Raw genomic sequence first — 21,793 nt, 5'->3', positions numbered from 1 at the left:
TTATATACAACTAGTATTCTCAAATCGAGATTCTTGAGTGGTTTATAATAACTATCTAAATATTACATAGATTACCTGTTAAAAATTTTCTGTAGAAAACTTCTGCCAATGTAAAACATTGCTGAAAACAAATACAGATCTTCAGTCTCACCAACAGAAGTTTACATCCAAAAAAGTAATTTTTTTCTGGCTTTCCACCTCTTTTTTCATTATAGACTTGAAATTTTCATTTCTTCACCTGGAGTTATGTGAGTTTTGGTTTTTTTGGGTTTTCCTTTAGTAGAGAATAGTTAGGGTCTAATTAGATGATGTGAACAGCACTGGCAGACCATCTCTCAATCTGGCAGTCTCTGGTGAAAGATAAAATGCAGTCTAGTGCCTACAAATACATTAATTAAGCAGTGTCCCTCTACAGTCTGCTCCTGTGTTAACACACAGGCAGGGACCTTAAGAGGTGTGAATGCTTTATATTTTCAGCCTCTGCTGTTATCAGGCTGGATCCCTGGGAGCCACAGGCAGGTCTGCTGGGTGAGCCCTTATCTCTGTGGCTGTATCACCACCAGTGAGGACCCTCATTTGCACACCAAAAATCCCAGCAGGATTTTGCCAGCCTGGGTAAATCTCAACCTCTACAGTTCTTTTCACAGGGCTGTTCCCTCCCGAGTACTCTACTGATGTCCCTTAGCCCAAGCATCCTAACCCGAATGCAACTTGTGATATTTCAATCCAAAAAGCTGAAAAAAAAAATTTCATCCATTTCACTGCATCGGCAGAATAACATAACTGCAGCATGACACAGCAAACACACGTTTTAAATGCTCATAAAGCCACCGATTCTGTAATGCTATTGTAAAAAAGAATAATTCTGTAAAAAATAGAAGGGAGGGAGAGCTGGGCAGAGGCAGACCCAGCAGTGCTGGGGGAGCAGAGGTGCTGGGGGGGCAGCAGCCCACGCGTGTCCCTGTTCCGTGGCCAGGGGCTCGGAGCAGAGGGGCTGCACACCCCCAGCTCCCTGCCCACGGGCTGTGCTGGGCTTGGAGCTGCTGCCGGGGAGGAGAGGGGGCTGGAAAAGTCAGGTATTCCTTTGGTGCAGCGCTCCAAGCTCCCTACAGCAGACAGCCAGGGGAGCTCCGGACACAGGAACAATGTATTTTTAGAACAATCAGACTGAGAACAGACAGCGAACACTCCGTAGGCACGTGTTGCTGAATAGCCTTTCATCTCCTCAGATGCTTTCATTAACTATTTCTGTGAAGCCCAAAAAGCTGAATGCAATTAGTAACCCAGAGAAGAAGGAAACACCCTGCTGCACCAGAAAATAAAATTCTTCAGAGATTATATTACACCACCACAGAAGTTTAACAATATTCTACAATTCAGTCGTGCCTGTTTGGACAGGCCAGAGCTGCATTATTCTTTTCTTAAATACAAAGTGCAGAGAAACCCAAGCAATATTACAGGCATGGTGGTCCACAGCCTTTCCTCTTCCCTGACACCGAGTGAATCAGACACTGCAGCACACAGAACCTCAAACCCAGAAACACACATTCATCTTCAAGGGATGACTGACTTCATGGTAACTCACAGGTGAGTTTAAGAACCTAATAAGAACATCTGGGTTTTTTCCCCAATGATACTTCTGTCCCTCCCACACCAGCAATGCTGAGGTTAGAGCTACTCGTGCTGCACTTCACACCACAGCTTTGCCCTCTGTACTCCTCCTCCACCATGCCCCTTCCCCCTTGCTCTGCTCCTGCACGCTGTCCTGTCTCACCTCAGGCTTCAGAAGGCTTCATGACCTCCTCCACAGCTCTCTGGTTCTGCTCACCTCCTACCTGTGGCAGCCTCACCCACAAACACCCAGCAAACATTCTAACCTGTGTGCTAAGAGAGCTTGAGATCTTTCCAAACTACTCTGCCCTGCCATTCCTCAGCTGCTGTTTTAGCTGTGACTGCCTCGATCCCACAGGCAAACACCTGTGTCCCTCCTGGTAATGGCACTACCCTCTCACAGTCACAGCTCACCTACCTCCATCACTGACATACTACAGCCTGCAGTCTAAAAATCAGGCATTTCTTCACCTCTCCCTACACCAAGTTTACTCCAAATCCATAAACTCTAGCACATCCTCCCACAGCTGTTACGAGTGCTCTCTTTTCCACCTATTTACCTGTTAGCTTTCCAATCCACACATCTCACATGGCTCTGCCAGACCTGACTGCCCTGCTGTATCTGCAGAAAACTGTTGCAGATATTTACCCAGACTTTCCTTTTAATTGCTGTTAGAGATGCCAAGATCAATCAATCAAATTACCATTTAACAGCTAAATTACCACGGCTGACCTCACACATACTCCTGCAAACAGCAAATGTGAAATAAAAAGCAAGGTACAGTTCCCTTTACAGACAAGCCTAGCTCTGGATCTCTGAACACAGGACCACGTAAGGGCAACTCATCTCTGATCACAGAAATAAATCATGCTCTCTTGATTAAAATGAGCTTGTGGCACATGTCCACTGGTGATTTTGAATGCTCAGCATCTCCACAGAGAGAACCCACCCAGGACTGTTAATATAACAGAATGCAGACAAGTCCATGGCAACCTTCACCAACTGCTTCTGAAAAAGGCAACCCCCAAACATGCTTTGGGTCAACAGCCCTTCCACTGATGGGAAGCAATGGAGCAAGGCCCATTCTGAACAGAAGATAGCACTTGTTGATACAGAGATGTGGCCACACCACTTCTTTCCTGCAATGTCAGGATTTCACAGATAATTTTCCTCAAAGATGAGGAGGCACAAGTTAAATGAGTGAATATAGTTCCTACAAAGAGCAAAGTATTGAAACCATCCCCACAGAAGGGACAAAAAGCACTGCCAAAGGCACGTGGCACTAAACCTTGGATACCCTGGATAGTTACTGACATCACCTTTAACAGATTCATTCACACATGAACATTATCTCAGGTGATAATACTGATAAAAAGGCCCAACAATCAGCATGAAAAGCTTTCCATGTTCTTAACACTGCTGAGTGGAAATGGAAAGCCAGATCACTCAGCAAGGCCAGAACCATCTCCACAGGAATCTTTTGAGTTTTCACCAATCTCCTGGCCACAAAATAGATCCTTCTGAGTTTCATGCTGCAAAACCTTCCACTCAAAGAAAAATAGCAATAAAAACCAGCCTCAAGTTCTCACCAGAGTGGATCTAATTCTAAGTATACTGAAGTTAGCAGAAACCTGGTTGGCAAGATAAAGCAGGAGCTGCCACGTCTGCCCACGAGCATTGAATTAGACCAGAAATCATCTTAACTTCAGCTGGACTAGACACTAAGAAAACCACAATAAAATGGACTGAGGCATCCAAAATTATTCTCAGAAAATAGGCCAGACCAGGCATGAAAACATCTGGGCTTGGCTTGAATCATGAACCACATGAGCAAGACAACCCCACTGCTGCCTCCGGGCAGGAGGGTGAAGGAATGCAGAGAGGCACAAAGAGGTAGGCAGCCAGAGTCTCCTACACCCCAGACTTTATTTCTGAATCTTCACCAGCAAACGTGCATCAGATCATTTATTCTGAAGCTTTCCCTACAGCCCAGTCTAGTAGGATTTGTAAGGATGGTGTTCCTGGGGCATCAGGCAATGCTTACACAAGCACAGCTGGTCAGCCAGACAGCTCCAGGCATCCAGCCTCACCTCTGGGCACAAAGAAGGCAAAAAGGGTAAAATCAGTACAGCCCTGGCTTATGTTAACATGCAAGTCCAGCTGGGTAACACTGTGCTCACTCCAGCCTGTTACACCAACACGGACCAGTTGCCTCCCACCCACCCAGAACAGAAAGCCAAACCCTTGTTTCAGTAAATCACCCCAATTGTGACACTAACAAGTTTATCCAAATTCCAAGTATCAAACAGAAAAGACTTCAGATACCAGCAGAGCTGTAACAGCTTGGCTGCTCTGTCACTTAGTGAGTCAGTCTCAGCAGTATTAACTTTCAGTTTTAGAGTATGAGGCAAGGGAAGTGAATTGAACATTCTCACCAGAGCTATGAGGGTACATCTGATGATGTACGTTTTGGAAATAAGCATGGCAGGAGGCACAGGTCAGGAACAGAGGCAGGACACAGCACAGTTATATATTTAAAGTAACATGGATAATGGATAAACTGTTATACATATAGCCCATAGACTAGACTAGTACAGGAAATTGCATTCCTGGTCATCATACATACTCCTTATAAGCATTTCAGCAGTTCTGCTTCAGAGTGGATTTAACCTGGTCCTCTTACTGAAGTTGCTGCCACCACATGTGGATCAAAGCTGTCCAGAAGAAGCTGAGACCTTCACACCCACGTTTCAGAAAGCAGCACATTTGGTACACACCAGACACAGAGCCTGCAGCTTCCTTTCCTCCACAAGGAATCAGCACACATACTCCTGAACTGCTCTGCAGCCTGCAATAAATGGAGCTCATCAGGGGCTTGAGCTTCAAAAACCACACTGGTGCTCCAAGAGAAAACACTCTGCTGCAGTGAGGAGCCATAAAGCCATCTGACCCTGAACAGACAGCTCCTCACCCAGCTGGGCATCCCCACCCAACAACACCCAGTCACCCACTGAAGGGAATCAGGGATGACACCAAGATGGGAGCTGGCAGGGAAGCTAAGGAAGAGGGGTAAGAATTAACTTCCAACTGATAAAAGGAAAAAAAAAAGGGGGGGGGGGAAGTGGGGAGGCACTTGCATACCCAAACAACCCCCACTGCTATCCCACTAAGTTAATGTTTAGCTTTACATTAGTACTCCTCAGCCTCTGCAGCTGTCTCCTCCTGCAGTTGGCACTGATCATTGCCAATCTGGGACTTATTTCCACTGAAGACAGCACTGCTTTATTGGCTACTTAGGCAGCACATGCACCATTAGTGGAGGTTTTATCTCTCAATTTTCCTGTCGGTACAGAACCAGCCAGTCTGACTCTGCTAACATTACGAATGCTTACTTTTCCCCCATTCACTATCTCTAAGCCAAAACAACATCTGGAACTTCAGCTCACCATACAAAGAAGAGAGACAGATTAAAACTGGAAAAAACTACACCTCAGCTTCCAGAACTTCTTATGTTTCTGTCTTTATCCAAATTTCCCACATGCACCTTCCAAAAACAGCTCTAGAGGGAGAGAGAAAAAAAAAGTCCCTTTAAAATAACCTCAAAGGACTATCAAAAAAATAACAGGAAAAAAACTGGTACAAAAGTTTAGAGTAAAAATTTACCATAGTTCTTTAAGCAACACAAAGGTGACATACCAGTGACCTAGGAAAGGAGATTAAACAAAGAAAAAATATTACTGGTGTCTGTTACTTGATAAAGTAATAGAAAAAAATCCTGGCGCCATTTCAGCATACATAAACGTCCCACTTTAACAGACAGCTGTCTCCAGTGTCATTTAAGTATGCTTTTTGCTTAGATCATGTTCAATGAATCATGAAAATCAATACAGAGAAAAAAAAAAAAATAAAACCACGTTGCAGACATGCCCAGAAATTGAGCATGTCCCAGCTAGCACCAGCCTTTTCTGGGGAAAGCCGTGCCAAATAAACACAGACTAGATTTTCCCAATAACATTTATTTAATTCTTAGTAGTTAATTAACAGAAGTCATGACCACTGGTTATTTTCTAACCAGCTATTGCACTGAAGAGTCCCAAGCACAGAGCTTAGCACCACAGAACTTCCCCCCCACAGACAGACAGCACAGGGAGCCCTGACCAGGACCCAGCACCAGCTCGGGGGCACAGCTCCAGCAGGATGGGGGTTCCTGCACCACCCACCCCTCCTCTGCCTCCCCTCCTGTCTCCCAACCAGGCAGCACTGCCAGGCAGTGCAGGAACCTGCATTTCTGTAACACACAGACCCCCCAGACACACCGAATGCGGGCTGCAGTGCAGCCCCATGCAGGGGTGTGACAGGCAACAGTCACACCAAACAACCTGAATGACCACATCACAACAGAGCCCGTGGATCCAGCACCAAACAAAACCTATGTCACACGTTTCTACCTTGGCAGGAGAATTTAACACAGCACAGAGGGGAAACCAATTAAAATAACTCCTGTTGAGCAGAGCACACTGTGTTTCTGCCAACCACCCCGGGGTGCAGCCCCACCAACTGAGTCCCACAGCACTGACCCCATGGGGACTCCAGCCAGACATCCCATGGGAATTCCATCCAGACATCCCATGGCAATTCCATCCAGACATCCCATGGGGACTCCATCCAGACATCCCATGGGAATTCCAGCCAGACATCCCATGGGAATTCCAGCCACCTCTGGGGAAGGAACAGCAGCACATGCTCCAATGGCAATTTGCTACTGAGTACATACAAAAAAACACCTCTACAAAACACTGCAGAAATTACTCCTGTTTTAGCAGATTTTTGCTATGCACACAGCTGTCACCTACTCCCAAGGCTTCTACTAACTTATTAGCTATTTCCTTCTTGAAAAGAAGGATTAACTCAAAGTGTACTAAGCAGCACTGGCAGTGCCACAGCTTCCCCACTCCCCCAGCTCTGCTAAGGGCAGGACTGTGCCACCTCCCAGTGCCCTGCAGGGCTCCAGCCCAAGGCACAGGCAGCCTGGCACTCCTGACAGGGCCAAACACTGCCCAACAAACATGCAGATTACAGCTGAAGAAATTCACTCTTTATCAATGCTTGCAATGCATTCCTTTTCTATGTCAGTTAGCTGAATAAACACAGAAATTACTAAAAGCTCTCAAAAACTCCCAGAACTGACTGAATAATATGAACTAACTTGACAATTTGAGCTAGTAAAAACAAGTCATCCCTACTGATTTGTGCAAAAGTGATTTTCCTTCTGAAAATCTTTGTGAAACATTCACTGTGGCCATGGGTAAGACTGCATTCCTCTGCTTTAGAGCTTTGGGCTTGAACTGCCCAAGGACTGCCTGATCGATGTCAATTCCTTCTTGTCTGCTTGCAACTTTCAGGAAAGCTCACCTAATATTCCCCATGGATTCCTAGAGCAAGGATAATCAAGACTGAGGCTAGCAGGGCTTGAAACTAACTAGCCAGCCACCCACTAAAGCATGAACTCCTTCATTGTTCAGGTTTGGGTTCTGTGAAGAGCCATTTATACAATCAAACAACACCTCCTCTGTCCTGAATTAGAAGAGCCATGCAGCATTTTATTAACACCTAGTTCACAACAATTCATTAAACTGAAATATAGCTACCTACAAAAGTTACGTGGCACAAATCATTTAAATAAAAGCTCCTTGATTTCTCCTCTTTTTCTGTTCCCTTACTAACATCATGATCATTTTCACTTACTCAGGAGTCCTTCAAAGTGACCATTTTCAGTTCATTTTCTGGAACACCCCCTATCCTTCACCTTGGTATCTGCCTTCCAGTCCATGCAGTCTCCTTTGGGCCACCTTTTCTTCCAGCTACCCTGGAAGTTGTGAGGGGCACAGCCAGGGTGCCAGTCAGCTCTGCTCTTTGGTGATGACACTGAAGATTTAACAGCACAGCACTTGGGGTGTGGAGAAGACCCAACACAGAGTAACACTGACCCACAGACAGAAAAGCAATGCTGCAAGGAACAGAACTGCTAACAAGAGCCCTTTAAACAACATGGGGATGACTTCTTACCTGCAGCTGTTTTGGAGGGCCATGTATTTCTGGACCTGCAGCTGCACAGTACTGCCCAGCTCTCCTCAAGCAGCAATTACACTGCACATCTACATCTCCCTGCTGTGTTTGTTCTTTACAGTCCTGCAGCTGTCACAGCTCCCTGGGACCAGAGGCAGACAACCTCACACCAGTCACAGAGCACAAGGCAGCTCTCTACAGACTCCCAGGAACATGGATCCTGAGCAAAGGCTCTGTTGATGGTCTGTACCTGACCGTCCCCAGGCACCCTCAGCTCACCTGTCACAGGTAGGGAGGAAATGTTGAGAAAGGTGTGGCCAGCTCTGCCATCCCCCTGTAAAAGCCCAGGCTGCTGGCACACCACCACCACACAGGCACCAGCAGCCACGCCAGCTCGGTGCAGGCAGATTGAGCCATGGTACAAAGCTGTAAAACACAGAGGTTCCCACAAGCAGGACTGCAAAGAAATCAAACGGCTTCAAAATAATTTTGTGGTAAACTTCCTAGGGGCAGAGTTGCCAAATGAGCAGTTCTGGGGAGGGCTGTACAAGCTGGGGATCTTTGCAGGTCTGCACTGCACCCCAGGAAAAAAAACAATCCCTGGCCACCTGAAAATCCAGCCAGTCTGCACAAGCTGCTGCAGGCAAGAAACACTGCACAGAATTATTTTAGCACTATATAGAGTATTTCCATCCTTCTTAGACTGCTCCAGTTCTCTGCAGCACCGCTCCAGGGGCTGTTACACCACACTGGCATTAGAGAAATTTTCTTATAGAAGGGTAAAGGTTTCTTCAGACCTTCCATACTACTTTAAGACTTTACTCCTTCTTCATCCCCTTCATGTCTCTTCCCTTAAAAATCTTACTCTTATACGTGCATAAAATGACAGTGCCATCATCTCAAACCACTTCAGGCCCCAAGCCTTCCTTAGCTCACACAGAAAAATCCACAGAAAGAACATCCAACACCCCCAAGATCAGCCTCACTCCTCTTTTTGATGCAGCCACTTTACTTCAACAGGGAATTCTGCACCCAGTATGGATGCAGGGGATGGAAGTTTCTTTGGATGACTACCAGGAAAAAAATTGCTACAGAAATGCAAAATAAACCCTACTGAGTAATTGTGATTCATAGAAAAACTAAGCAAAATACCAGGTTAAAAAAAAAAAAAAACAAAAAAAAAAAACAAACACCAAACCCCCCCCCCCCCCCCGCACCATTTAGAATTTTATCTGGTTTTCTAAAATTTTCAAAACAGCATTTTATATTTGCACAGGTGGAATATTCATTTCAGGTTTTGGTAGGCACCTAAATACTTCCAAGCTGATTTAAATTAGCCAGTTGAGCCACAATCAAACAGACAACTTCACATCTGATTTTGCTCTTTTTTTTTGGTTCTTTTCTACAGGATGGTTACTTATTGTCCAATAGAAATTAAAATGCTGCTAAAACTTAACTATATATGGACTTTAAAGACAATTTCTTAGGGAAAAAAGCCATCTTGTCAAGAGTAAGAGGGATGGGAGAAAAGATGGTGACTTTTGACTGTCACTGAGCATGCTGTGCTGGCCTGCAGCAAGGTGAGGGCAGCCCCCAAATGCCACCACTGCAGAGCTGTGCTTACCCCAACCAAGAACTCGGGCAGAGATGCAAACAGCATGAGGAGGGAGAGGGGACAGGGGAGAGGGGAGAGGGGACAGGGAGGCACGCTGTGAGGGAAGCACAGGAAGGAGGGGACAGGGAAAGCAGCTGACATGAGGGGCAGTCCCAGTCACTTCTGACCTGAGCCAGCAGCTCCACAGCTTTAACACCAGGAACCCCCAGGGCCCTGGGTTTTACAGTTCACTTTCTGTTGTGGCAAAATTTGATACATTTATTTTGATTGATGTTTTAAAAGTTTACCTTTCACGGGCAAAGAGGCTCACAACAGATTGACTGCGGGAAGAAATATCATCAAAACATTTTGCTCTTGGAGTCCCTTCATCAGGCCAAGGACAGGGTGGCTGCAGGGCTGCTCTTGCTGTCTGGGGACCTGGGGGTGGTGCAGACAGTTCTTAGTTCCAGGATCAGATGGCAACACACTTTTCTGGAATTCTGACCCACCCGTGCCCAGCCTGTCACCCTCGCCTGCCGTGGGGGCTCAGCTGCCTGCACCCCCAGCCCCTTGGCAGGGAACACCCATCAGCCTCTGCAGCATCCCCAAGGAAAGGGTTGAGGAACTTTTTAGGAATGTCCTAGGTTGGGAGGGCGTATTTAATCACCTTTAAATTATCTTCATTACACGGATGGAACAAGCATTTAATAAACTTTATTTAGCATTTACAGTGTTCTTTTATGAAAAACAAGCAAACAAAAATACAAATTAAATTAAACTCAAAGCAGTTCAACCATTTAGGTTAATTTTAACTTTCATACTTTAAGCATACAACAGCAAAGGTGAAGTCTATTTCTTCAGGACCTCAACCTCCCTATTGCTTCAGGGGCAGGTCAGCTCTGGGACTAAAATTCTCATCGTTGCCTTAGATGCTTTCACAGAGGTCTAAGTTTGGGGTTTTCAGTTTTTAAAACAACTCAGAGTAAAACCAAAGGCTAATTCTTTGCATGTTTTACATGTAAAGCCTATACTATGTTCATTTAGTTAAACATTTTAAATTACTTGTAACAAACCTGACGCTTTTGCAGGGGTTTTTGTAAGAAAAGTGACCCTTCCACACCGAGAATCAACAGAATCTCTGTGTAACATTTAGATACTTAAATATCTCCTCAGTGTCTCAGAAACTGATCATATACCATCTCAGAAAATCTGCTGAGCTTTCTTCTTACTCTGTCAGAAAGCTGTAACACTAAGCTGTAACTCATGGTCAGCCACACAAACCTGAGTTCTTCCCTTTGGTGTTGGCTTGCTTCTTGACACAGTGGCTCCTGTAGCCTTCTTGACCAATAATTATTATCCAAAACCAAAATAACGTTAAACATATTTTTTTTCCCCGTTGTTAGAACCAAGGATGACTGCATAGACCATAACCCTAAGAACCATTTGGGTAGAAGCTAAACTGCATCAGATTGTCAAACAACACCTTTAACAGACATATTTTTCATACAATTGTGATGCATTAATTGCAAGTGTTAGTTACATCATGGTTTTGGCTTGTCCAACATTCATTTTTAAATTAATATGCCCTTACCAATGGAATCTGGGACATTCTCCATCCTCCTGGGCTGCTGAGCAGTGCTGACAGGGTGCACAGGAGGCACCCCAAGGCACTGCCACCTCTCTGTGCAGAGCACAGCACAGATTGAACAACACAGAACTAAAACATCAAGCTAAACAGTGAACCATTATTTCTGCACTTGTTACAGGAGGGGTACAGCTCCAAAAGATGAGCTCCAGAGAAACTGGAAGAGCCGTTCCCAAAGCACCTTGTGCAGGAAGGAGCTCAGGAGAAGCAGGCACATTTTCTGTACACTACACATTTATGCACAGACCTCTGCCACGTGCTGCTCACTTCCAGAACAAGCCCTCCCTTCACATCCAAACAGACCAAACAATGATCACATCAAAAAAGCCTTCAAGCTTTCAGAAGGAAATTTCACAGCTTTGAGGGACAAGAGTACACTTTCACTCCCACAGCACACCAAGCCATCAGACTTGGTTTTACAGCTGGCTGTTCACCTCTGTTTGCAGTTTTGTTGGATTTTCCATTGTGTTCACATTGCTGAGCATTTTAGAAAGAAACCTCTTCCGTGCACAAGTTCAGCAGATGCTCACTGAGCCCTGCTCCTTTGAGGAACCCCTAAGTCCAGCCTGCAGAGGGTCCTGGCCAGCACAAACCTTCTGGAGCAAAAGGAGCACAGAGTTCTCATTAGGGAAGAAAGGACCACGAGCTGCTTTCAGCTAGGAAGCACCCAGGAAAAAAGGGCCTTCTCCACTCACCCTGAGCTATCAGACTCCAGCACTCCTACGAGGAGGCAGCTGAAAGTTGAGTTGGACTCTCTTCCTCTCCAGAAAAAAAGTGGGGTTTGCCAATTCGTTTTCCTTTCAGTCATCTTGTGCCACACACCTGCCCAAAGAAGAGCCCTTGCTTCTCATCACAGCCAGAAAAAACTCAACCTGGTGGTTTCTTCATCCAGGTCTCACGAGAGCCATCAAGCACCAGGAGATGAACACCACAGCCTTTCAAAAGCTGCCAGATAAAGTTTTCCCTGTACCAGGGAACTGCCAGGAGAGTTTCTCACTATTCCTTGCAGCAGGGCCTCACAGGAAGCTCCCTCAGGCCATACAGGGACTGATGCTGCAGAATAAGAAAGGTGACAAGTGGACTCTGTGCAGAGGAACTGTAACCTCTGAATTGCATCTACTTCCCTTTGAACAGCCTCAAAATACAAACAAGCTCTCAGAGTCCCTTTCTTTTGTCTCCATCTGCCACTGTATTGATGTGCTGTGGCTCTTTTAACAACTTCAAATTACTTCACCTTTTCCACTTGCTTTAGTCCACTCCCCAGAGCTCTACATCCAGCAGATATTTATTTTAAAGCCAAGCCAAAACTATTCAGATGCTAACATTTCAGGGCTTTCAATATTCTTGTTTGCATGCAGTAGAGCATCTTTTAGAATAAAAAGCATCCACATGAGGAACTAAACCAACATAATTATAAGTGGTCTACACGTGAAAGTTTCACAAATCCCGACTGGGAATAAAGCAAGTTTTACTCCTAGCAGACCCTTTGTTAAGGACAGAAAAAAACAAAAACAAACCTCCATTATGGTATCAGAAACTCATTTCTCAGAGTCTCCAGAAACTGCAGGAGAAAACTGACAGCTTCTAAAAGTGAGATTGTTTTTCTGGCTCATAACTGCATGTTATTTTGGCCTCGTTAGTGGACAAACAAGATAAAGTTCCCTCTAAATCCTGGACACTGCTGCACAGTAAAGTCCAATAATTATTTTATTTGAATGTCTAACCAACATTCAAGATCAAATCCCAGCTAACAAGGTGAAATCAAAGACTTTTCCACTCGCTAAAAAAAAAAACAACCAACACATTTTTTTCACAAGGCATAGAAATGCTGTATTTCTTACAAATATTATTTTTAATAGTGCTTAGGTTTTATTTCCATAATTTAGAAACAGACATATCAATGCACTCGTTCAAGATGTTATCTGTATCATGATGAACATGTATGGAGGGAAGGGTTTAAACAGCTTCAGATTTTTTGCTGAACAATTATGCACAAGTTTGCTTCAGAGGTATGGACATGAGTCTTCCAAATGTATAAAGTGCCTACACAAAGACAGAAAAAAACCACCCTATTCTTTAGGCAAGTTGGAACATGCTACTCATTTAGATTATTCTCTACTAAAGGCTGATGCAAACACTCCAGGTCCACAAACACACACAAAAGTGTCTACGTGGCATTTCTGGCACATTTGTAAAGGGCTAATTGACAATCAACTAATGTGAGGTTAAGAGAGATCATAAAATGCAAAGCCAAGGAGTTGTTCAAGAAGTGCAGAGTCCCAACAACAAAAGCCAAGGGGCAGAACCCATGAGAACAGACATGAGGGAAATACCAAGTTATGAGACATCTGAAAGAGGAGGCCACCAGCCCCTCTCCAAGCTGTGCCCATACTGGTGCTGCACGTGCACGACGTGGGAATTTGCAGGCAGGGGAAACATAGCCCAGGTTTCTTCACAGCCTCTCAGGTGGAGCTTTTTCTTCTATCTCAGCAACTTGAAATAACTTGCATGTTTCTTTCTGGACAGAGAAGGGTTCAAATTATGCAAAGATGTTGGAGAATAGCCAGTACTCAAATAATTTAACCTTCATCATAACCACAAAGCAAAGCCGTGCATCTGCTCCTACACAGCCCTGTGTTTGGTTGGTCTGGACAGAAAGGATTAGGAGCCCTTTGCTTCTGAACTGCAGCAAAGGGATCTGTCCCAGAGAGAGGAGCTACATCAAAGGCAGACCCTATGCTGCCTCTTCGGTGCAGAGATGGTTCCACAGCACATTTGCACCTCCAGATGAAAAGCAGACAAAGGGAAAACTGTCGTGCAAGCACCTTTTTATCATTATCATTTCATTTAGACTCAGGATACACAGTTTCACAGCTCAGTCAAAAAAATACCGGAGTCAAATGGAATAAAAGTTACTTAGATCAGTGCTCCGTCAGAATGAATGTCCAGAAAACAATTTCAGCTAAGTTTTCCAAATACTTACTTTTTCTCTATTGTATTCCCAATCACCAAAACCACACACCCTGTTGTTTTAATTCATGAGCATCAGCACTTTTTTCATGAGATAAGAGTAAATCTAAAATGCTTTTTTATAATCATTTAACTCGAGCCAGTATTTAGAAGTCAAAATGAAAACAATTTTTTTGAAGCGCACAATTCACTTTACTTCCACTCCTAAGATACAGATGAGCCAATTTTATAGTCAGACTGGTGCACTACAAGCCACATATCTTGTCATTCTGACAATAGAAAATAAGGAGTGACACATTATAATACTACAAAACTGACTGACACATAAAATCCGTTGCCAAATCATCCTACAGCCCGGGATTTGCTCAGCCCATGCAATCAAAGTTGATGTTTCAGCAGGCTGCTACACAGAACTGCAGCTTCTACAGGCAGTTACACTTGAGCATCACTAAAGAGTGGAATTTAATGAAAAAAAAAAATACTATAAAGGCAAGGAGAGTTTCAAGGTGCAACATGGACATAATTTTTTAAGAATAAGCAATCTGCAAGGTACCATCTCTTGCTGTAACATAACACGATACAATTAATTTATTCTCTTAAACCAAGCCATTATCTTTTAATTTTATTTTCTCTTTTAAGATACAGGCTTAAAATGACTTAATTGTTGCAGTCCACCCACACAAACACAAGAGACAACTTTACTGCAGCAGAGAGCCCTAAATAGCACAGTCTGTTTCAGGCTGACTAATACAAACATTTTGTTTAATTTTACATTTGTTCCTAGGGAGATTTTGATCTCATCTCTTCTACCTCCAACTCAATACTAAATGACACGGCAGGGAACTCTCCACCCCTAAGGGGATGAGTAACACAGGCAGAGTGCCACCGTGCCAGCATCTCCCCCAGGACCGGCTGCCCACCCTGCTGGTGACAGTCCCAGGCAGGAGGAAGGGCAGGCAGGCTCAGAGCTGTAAAACAAAAGATGTGGAGCTCAGAACTCCAGAAAAGGTGCGTTGGAGAGTAACCCAGTGTGACAACCCGGACCAGGAGCAAGCAGGCAGCAGAGAAGCCTTCGGGAGGAGGGCACTACAGCAGGTCCACTCTGGCACCAACAAGGCAGGGCAAGGCACTGCACAGAGCCTGGGGCTCAGCCAGCAAACAGCACCCACACAGCACTGAGTAAAGCAGAGTCCTCCCTCCATGTCTGCCCAGCCACTGAGTAAAGCAGAGTCCTCCCTCCACGTCTGCCCAGCCACTGAGTAAAGCAGCACACAGGGTCCTTCTTCCATGTCTGCCCAGCCACCCGTACCCCGAGACCCCTCCTTAGCACCTGCATGCAAGAAAAACCCAAACAGGAATGAATCCAGGTTACAACTAATCTGGCAGAGACAGACGAAGTTTTAACCAAATTAATGTCCTCTCCAGTTCACCACACGGCCACGGAGATGCCAGAGCAGGGGACAGAACAGCACACGGAGAGGGCCAGGCAGGACCATTTGCCTCCCTGGCACCAGCAGCCAGGGCAAAGGGTTGTGCAGCCTCAGCAGCGAGTGCTGAGCCAGGAACCCGGGGCCATCAGGCTGGGGGCCTGCTGAGGCAACACCAGCGCAGAGAGCAGCAGCTTGCAGGACTTCAAAAGGAAGCCACTTCTAACCCCCCAGCTACCCGCCCAGCCAAGGGCGGCTGTGGAAAAGCTGCCAACCTGCTCCTACTGTTACAGGATACTTGCCAGACAAACGGCAGACCTGCAATTACAAGAGGTGTTTGTTGGCCTCTTCTGCAGCTTATTAGCAGAGAGGTAAGGCTTGCAGTCAGAACAAGAAATGCCTGACCTCCAGTGAACACAACCAGTTACAACTGCTCTGCAAGAGGAGGAAGAAGTCCTCCTACCAGTTTCCAGTCAATGAGGAATCAATCAGCAGCCTCTCAGCATGCTGAGAAGGAATCTTCCAGGTACTTAGAGGACAGAAAATTAACAGCTGCAGCGTCATCATCTCTTCTGTAAAAAGGCCTAAATAAACTGCTGGTGCTCCCTCCCATCACCTCCTGCCTCCATCTTTGTTCATTTCTGACAGGGCAAATGGAGAGTCCAAAGTCTGCCCTGGACAACCACCAAACTGGAGGTCTTCCCTTTTAATAAGCTTCTCATGACCAAGCCACAGTCTTCCTTTTCCTAAAACGCAATTGAGATAATTTACAACGAGCTTCAGACACTTCCATACACATCTTTTCAGAAGCACTACAGGCAGCTAGCAGTAGCATGGTTTGAGGCTGCCAGGAGCATTTCACAAGGGGGAGGTGCACTGACAAAAATTACTTGTGGGGATGAGTAACCATTTGGCTGCCTTTTCAGGTAAACAGAAGAACAACAAAGTGTACACCTAACTCAACAACAACCTGCTGACTCCAGAAGAGGTTAGGAGCTGATGCTTAGGACACAGCATGCAAAGGTCATTCTTCCACTCTCCTCTGCCCCCTGATCCCATGCTTCCCAGTCGGAGGCAAATTCCCAAGCTCAAAACTGCATCTGGATCCCTGCAATTAATGGTCCACCCACAGACCTCAGAACATAGCTAATTTCTTTCTTTAAAAAAAAAAAAAAAAAAACAACAAAAACCCAAAAAACCACAATCATGAATGTCCCATAGCAACCATTCTGTAACTCAAGACTCAAGCTGCCTTCCTACTTAAACAAAGCAAAGCACCATCGCTGAGATGAGGGGGCTTTAGAGGTGTTCAGAAGCTGGTAGCACACTAATGTGAACACAAAACATGTTCTAACCTGAACTGGTCAGAATCCTCCATGCAAGAGGCCCTGGGGCCCAGCAAGCAGCCTGGCTGGCCCAGCATCCCCACTGTGCCACAGGGCCACAGCCAGGGCCAGGACCGGTTCAGCAACCGGGGTGAATGCAGCATGGAATAAAAGAGCAGATCAAAGGAACCCTATTTAAAGACAGCAAAGACTGTGATGCAGCACTTGATGTTGACTATTCACCAGCAGATGAATCATAAGGTCAGCTCTGGCCTTCCAGGGAAAAGTCAGCATCCTAAGTGCTAGCAAAGAACACCACCACACAACTAAAACACATTATTACTTTTTTACGTGAGAGAAAGTAACGAGGCACTTATTTCACTGGGAGTATCAGCACACTCTTGATGTTCCTTCTAGGAAATGGCCAGCATCCCACAGGATTAATGTCAGAGGCCACTCTCTGTGATACTTCATAATCATTGCTAGATCACTGTAGATGTTGTTATGAGAGTAAAATTTCAGGAGCATGTACGGATCACCAGTAAAAGTTACAAATGCAAATCACTTTGAAATAGGAACCTGTGAACATTGAGCTGCAATCCATGCAATTGCAAAAGGATTACTTATCAGCTGAAACAGTCACGTGTGTACTCATGGTCCAACACTACAAAGAAAACAGCTTCATTACAGCTACTTAATGCTATTTGTCTACATTTTTATGCTTTTGAAAGCATTAGTCTAAAACTGTGTTTTGGCTGTGTAGTGAAGGGAAAAAATAATTTCTTGAAAGCATTTCCATGGAATTCCATGCATTTCATAGCCAGCAGCATTTTCTAAATTCATGATCCCAAAACACTTTGTAAAAATGCAAGTGCTTTCCAATACTGCTAAGAAATACTGTCATTCCTTATTTTACAGGTACATAAACACAGATATGTAAAAGCTGTAAATTACTCAGGTCCTTAATGTGTAGTTGCTGAACTTGTCTACGGCAGGACTTAAAAGGTGCCTTTTCAGACAGTGTTGGATACCTTTGTAACTAACATGCTCTTAAACTGTCTTGACTACCCCCAGGTCTGAAAGCAAACAAGCTGTCCCCCATGTGCCCCCTCAGCAAGGCCAACCTGCAACCCAGCCAAGGGATCTCCATCAGTTCTCATACACTAAGAGGCTGACAGAGGGAAGTTATCACCTGGAAATCCACTGCATTCAGTACCACTACTTGTAGCCTTCTGGAGCTCTAGACAGCTGCTCAGGTGAGAGGGCTCAGCTTTTTTGCCCATCATACCCATTAGATGAAAGATACAAAAGCAGATATTGAGATGCCCATCCTGGGAATGCAAGTGAATGCAAGCAGCTTTTCTTGTTGGTTTTTTTTTTTTTTTTTTTCCTGGCAGGGACAAGGGGGCTAAAAGGATGCCTAATGACTTTACAACGGCTGTCCCTAGATCCTATTTTAGCATCAAGCTTTATTAAATTTAAGCATGACTTCAGAGTACCAGCTGGCCAAAAAACCCAACAAAAACCACAAACACAACCCACAGCACCCCACTGGTGTTCTTTCCCCCGCCTGTGTTCTCTTCCTACCCCAAGAGCTTCATCACTGCTGAACAGCCCTCTGCTTTCTCTCTCCCAAGAGCAGGCAGCTCCTGAAAGAGCAAAGCAAGGAGGGAGCAGGGGTGGAAGGAGATGGGCTTTCTCCACGCAATTTTTATCCCTTTCCCAGACTCATTTGCATCCCTCCCAAATAAGCTACTTGATGCCTCTGCTTTTGCTGTGCCTGGCAGCTTTGGCAAGATGACACACAGCTCCATTGCTTCACTGCTGGGCAGACTAAAGACCAGCAAGCAAAACCCTGTCCTCATGGCCTCCCATCTCCCCAGCCCCAGCCACCAACTCCTGTGTGCTCCCTTACACCAGCACTGGCACTGCCCAACCACAGCCAAGCTGTGAGTAACTACATTACCAGTAAAAACAGGAAAAGAAAGGCTCTCTGTAGGCTTGGGAAGACATAAAACTGCATTTGGAGAGCTAGTCCCAAGTATAGATAAGTTTTGCAGGAAATGGTTATATTTAGGCCTCCCCTTTAACCTCAGCTCCTCAACACATCCACATTTTTCCTGCAGAAGGATCTTTCTAAGTGGTGTAAGAGGCAAGCTTTAGCAGGTCACCTCAGGAGAAAAAATGCTACCAGTTTAATGTGTGTTAATGTAGAATGTGTAAACAATCATCAGAACATCAACTACAGAGCTAGTAAGGCACAGCAAAAATTCTCACCTCTCCCAGGCTGTTAAACTGCAAGCTCCAAGAAGATAACAGAGCCAAAGGTGCTTTGTGAGTGGAGTTCAGGGATGGGGAGGCTGAACCTCTGCACCCACCATTCAAGACCTGAATGCAAATAGTTTGTAACTAACCAGCACACAGTATTCCCTAGGCAGAGTATAAACAAAAAGTAGCAACCTCAACAGCTACACAACAGAAATATCAGCAGTTTCCTAATGTAGATATAAAAATAAGTCATGAGAAAAGGCGTTAGCAGTGGCTGTGCAGTGAGACTGAAACAAACAAACACTGCTGTCTGTCCCAGGGAACATCAGTAGCCCCAGATCAGTCCCATTTCCTTTTCTCAGCTTGCTGTTTTAAAAGGTGTTATAAGACCAAACTAAAAATGTGCAACAGTTTTCTTCCCCCAGGTTGTTTCATTTAAACAACAGCCTCGCCTCTATAGTTTGACCCAACCCTGTAAAAAAGGCCTTTAAAAGCTGATTGTTTACAAACCAAAACACTTGAGAGCTGACTTAGGTCACAGCAACTGTCCCTAAAGTTTGAACTGGAGACAGAATCATCCAAAACGAAACACACCTGCCATTACAGACAGATAAACAGATTTACAATCAGTAACTACTCCCAAACCATGTGCCACGGGGCGAGGAGCAGCACCCTTATCCCCGGAATGCAGCCCTTATCCCAGCAAACAAAACCCCGGGATGGAGAGCAAACCTCTCAGAACATCACACACTTAACACCTCCGGGGGAGAGCACAGTGCACACAGGAACTTTTTGTTCCCCTAAAATAGATCCGTAGCACCTCCTCCAAAACAGCCTCGGCCATCAAAGAGACCAGGCATGCACTTGAGAGCTTTCCACATCCCAGATGGCAGCTTTTCAATTTCAAGGCAGTCCAGTGCTCTTCAAACAGCACTAGACCTTCAAGGACACGACTTGGAGAGCATTTACAAAGCCTCTGCTGCATTCCAGGTCACTACTGCTTCTTGAGATGAAGCATAAGGATCACGGTAAAGATCCTATTACAGGAAACAAAAGAAAACTGGAGATTTAAAAATAGACATGCCATTGCCCACAGCAAACTGTACTACCACAGGAGTTTTCTTAAATGAAAGGCTGAAATCCACAACAGATGAGCTTCAACATGTACACAAAAACACGTGAGATCTGGGAAAAGAACCTGTTCTCTTTTGAAAGCTCAGTGCATCATTTCTAGACAAGTGCTTTTACACAGAAGTGCCAGCTCAGCCCAAAACCCCAAAGTTTCCACCTCAAGATGCCATCAGCAACAACCCTGTTCTCAGGAATTAACCCCTCCAGCACACCTTCATAAACCCTTGCTTTCAAAGCCTTCTGAAGATCAGTTTCTCTGTCAATTTTGAGGAAAAAAAAGTGGTTCGCTCACAGTTTACTGTTAAAATACTGCTGCAAACAAGTTACTTTAAAGCTTTTTTGTAGACAACCCGAGCTGGAAAGGCTGCCTAGGCAGCTTCCCCTGCTTACACTCATGCCCCAGATTTCACAGCCCAGCATGTGGTTTTCTCAGCCTGGAGGTTACCAGGCAGCTCCGAGCAGGCTGAAGTGACTGCCAGCTTCTAGCGACCTTCTGCCACCAGAACAGCCCGGACAGGGGTCCAGCAAACAGCCCTGACACCCCGCTGTTTCCTCCCGAAATCCGAAGCCTCTGGCTGTGAACACACAGCCCCGGTCCAGCCCCCGCCACCCCGGGCAGGGGGAGCCTGCGGTTCATCTGCCGGACAGGGACTCTGGCCTGGAGCTTTCCTTTTCCCTGCCCGAGCAGAGACCTTCAGCAGGAGGCCGGCACGGCACGGCCGCTCTTACCGGGCTCGTTCTGAGGCAGCACAGCTCCGCGGCTCCCGGGCGGGAGGCTTCAACGCCGCTAAGGACAGAAGAGACCCAGACGGCTGCCCCCTCCCCGGGCAGCGCCTCTGCAGGGGCACCCGAACCCTCCGTGCTTCTCCCTGCAGCCGGACAGGGCTCCGGAGCTCGGGGCGGGACGCGGTCCTGCTCCGCCGGGACAGCCGCTCCCCCACCGACCCTCTGCCCGCCCGCAGCCCACCCGAATTCTCCCTCCTGGGCTCCACGGCGCTCTCTCCGCCGCCCCCTCTCCCTCCCTCCCTCCGTCCCCCGGGCAGGGCCCGCGGCGGGGGCAGCCGCTGTGCCGGGAGGGCCGGTGAGGCAGTGCCGGTCAGGCAGGGCCCCTGTGCCCGCCCGCCGCGGCCCCAGCCCCGCGGCACTCACCTCCTCATGGCGGCGGCGGTGGCGCTAGGGCCGCGCCGGGATGGCCATGGGCGGCGGGGGCGGCTCAGCCGCCGCGCTCTAGGCCCGGCGGTCGCCCTGCCCGCGTCCCGGCGGCATGCCCGGAGCGGTGACAAAGGGGACGGCGGCGGGCGGGGCGGCGGGGGCGGCGGCGGCGGCGGCAGCGGCAGAGCCCGCCCCGACAATGGCCGCCGGCAGCCGGCACTCCCGGCACACGCGTCACTTCCGCCCGCACCGCACCGCTCCGCGGAGCAGCGCCCCCTGGCGGCCGACAGAGGCACTGCCCACGCACGTCCGCGCCGCGAGGGCGGGAACTGAGGGACCCGCGGGGGGGGAGGGACCCGATCCGGGGGTACCGGAGGGAGGGACCCGGTACGGGGGTACCGGAATGAGGGACCCGGTACGGGGTACCGGAGGGAGGGACCCGATCCGGGGTGCCGATGTACGAGACCCGGTACGGGGTGCGGGTATGGGCCACCCGACGTGGGGGGTCTCAGCCCGAGGGTGTCGATCTGGGTCTGTCAGGTCTCGCCGTGATGTTCCTGCTCTGCTGAAGGTCCCGATCTGGGGGTCCCGATCTGGGGGTCC

General features: G+C 46.8%; 1 protein-coding gene across 3 annotated transcripts in view; it reads right to left on the bottom strand.

Moving 5' to 3' along the window:
- The window catches only part of ACVR1 (activin A receptor type 1), a 49,531-nt gene extending 28,108 nt beyond the window's left edge, over positions 1–21,423 (bottom strand). The window contains exons 1-2 of one of the 3 annotated variants that reach the window (XM_071746313.1): positions 21,188–21,423; positions 18,917–19,027 (exon numbers count right to left, since the gene is read on the bottom strand). Coding sequence is in view for 1 of the 3 variants with exons in the window: in XM_071746312.1 (XP_071602413.1) it covers positions 21,188–21,195 (8 nt within the window). In the remaining 2 variants the exon portion in view is untranslated. Of the gene's footprint in view, positions 1–4,238; positions 4,260–18,916; positions 19,028–21,187 lie in introns of those variants that run through there. The other 2 variants (XM_071746312.1, XM_071746314.1) reach the window with 2 other exon arrangements.
- Between the last annotated feature and the right edge of the window lie 370 nt (positions 21,424–21,793).

The sequence above is a fragment of the Heliangelus exortis genome, chromosome 6 (genome assembly GCF_036169615.1).
Source record: "Heliangelus exortis chromosome 6, bHelExo1.hap1, whole genome shotgun sequence".
Taxonomy (NCBI): domain Eukaryota; kingdom Metazoa; phylum Chordata; class Aves; order Apodiformes; family Trochilidae; genus Heliangelus; species Heliangelus exortis.
Note: the sequence above shows the minus strand (reverse complement) of the source record. Positions and strands in the feature narration are given on the sequence as shown.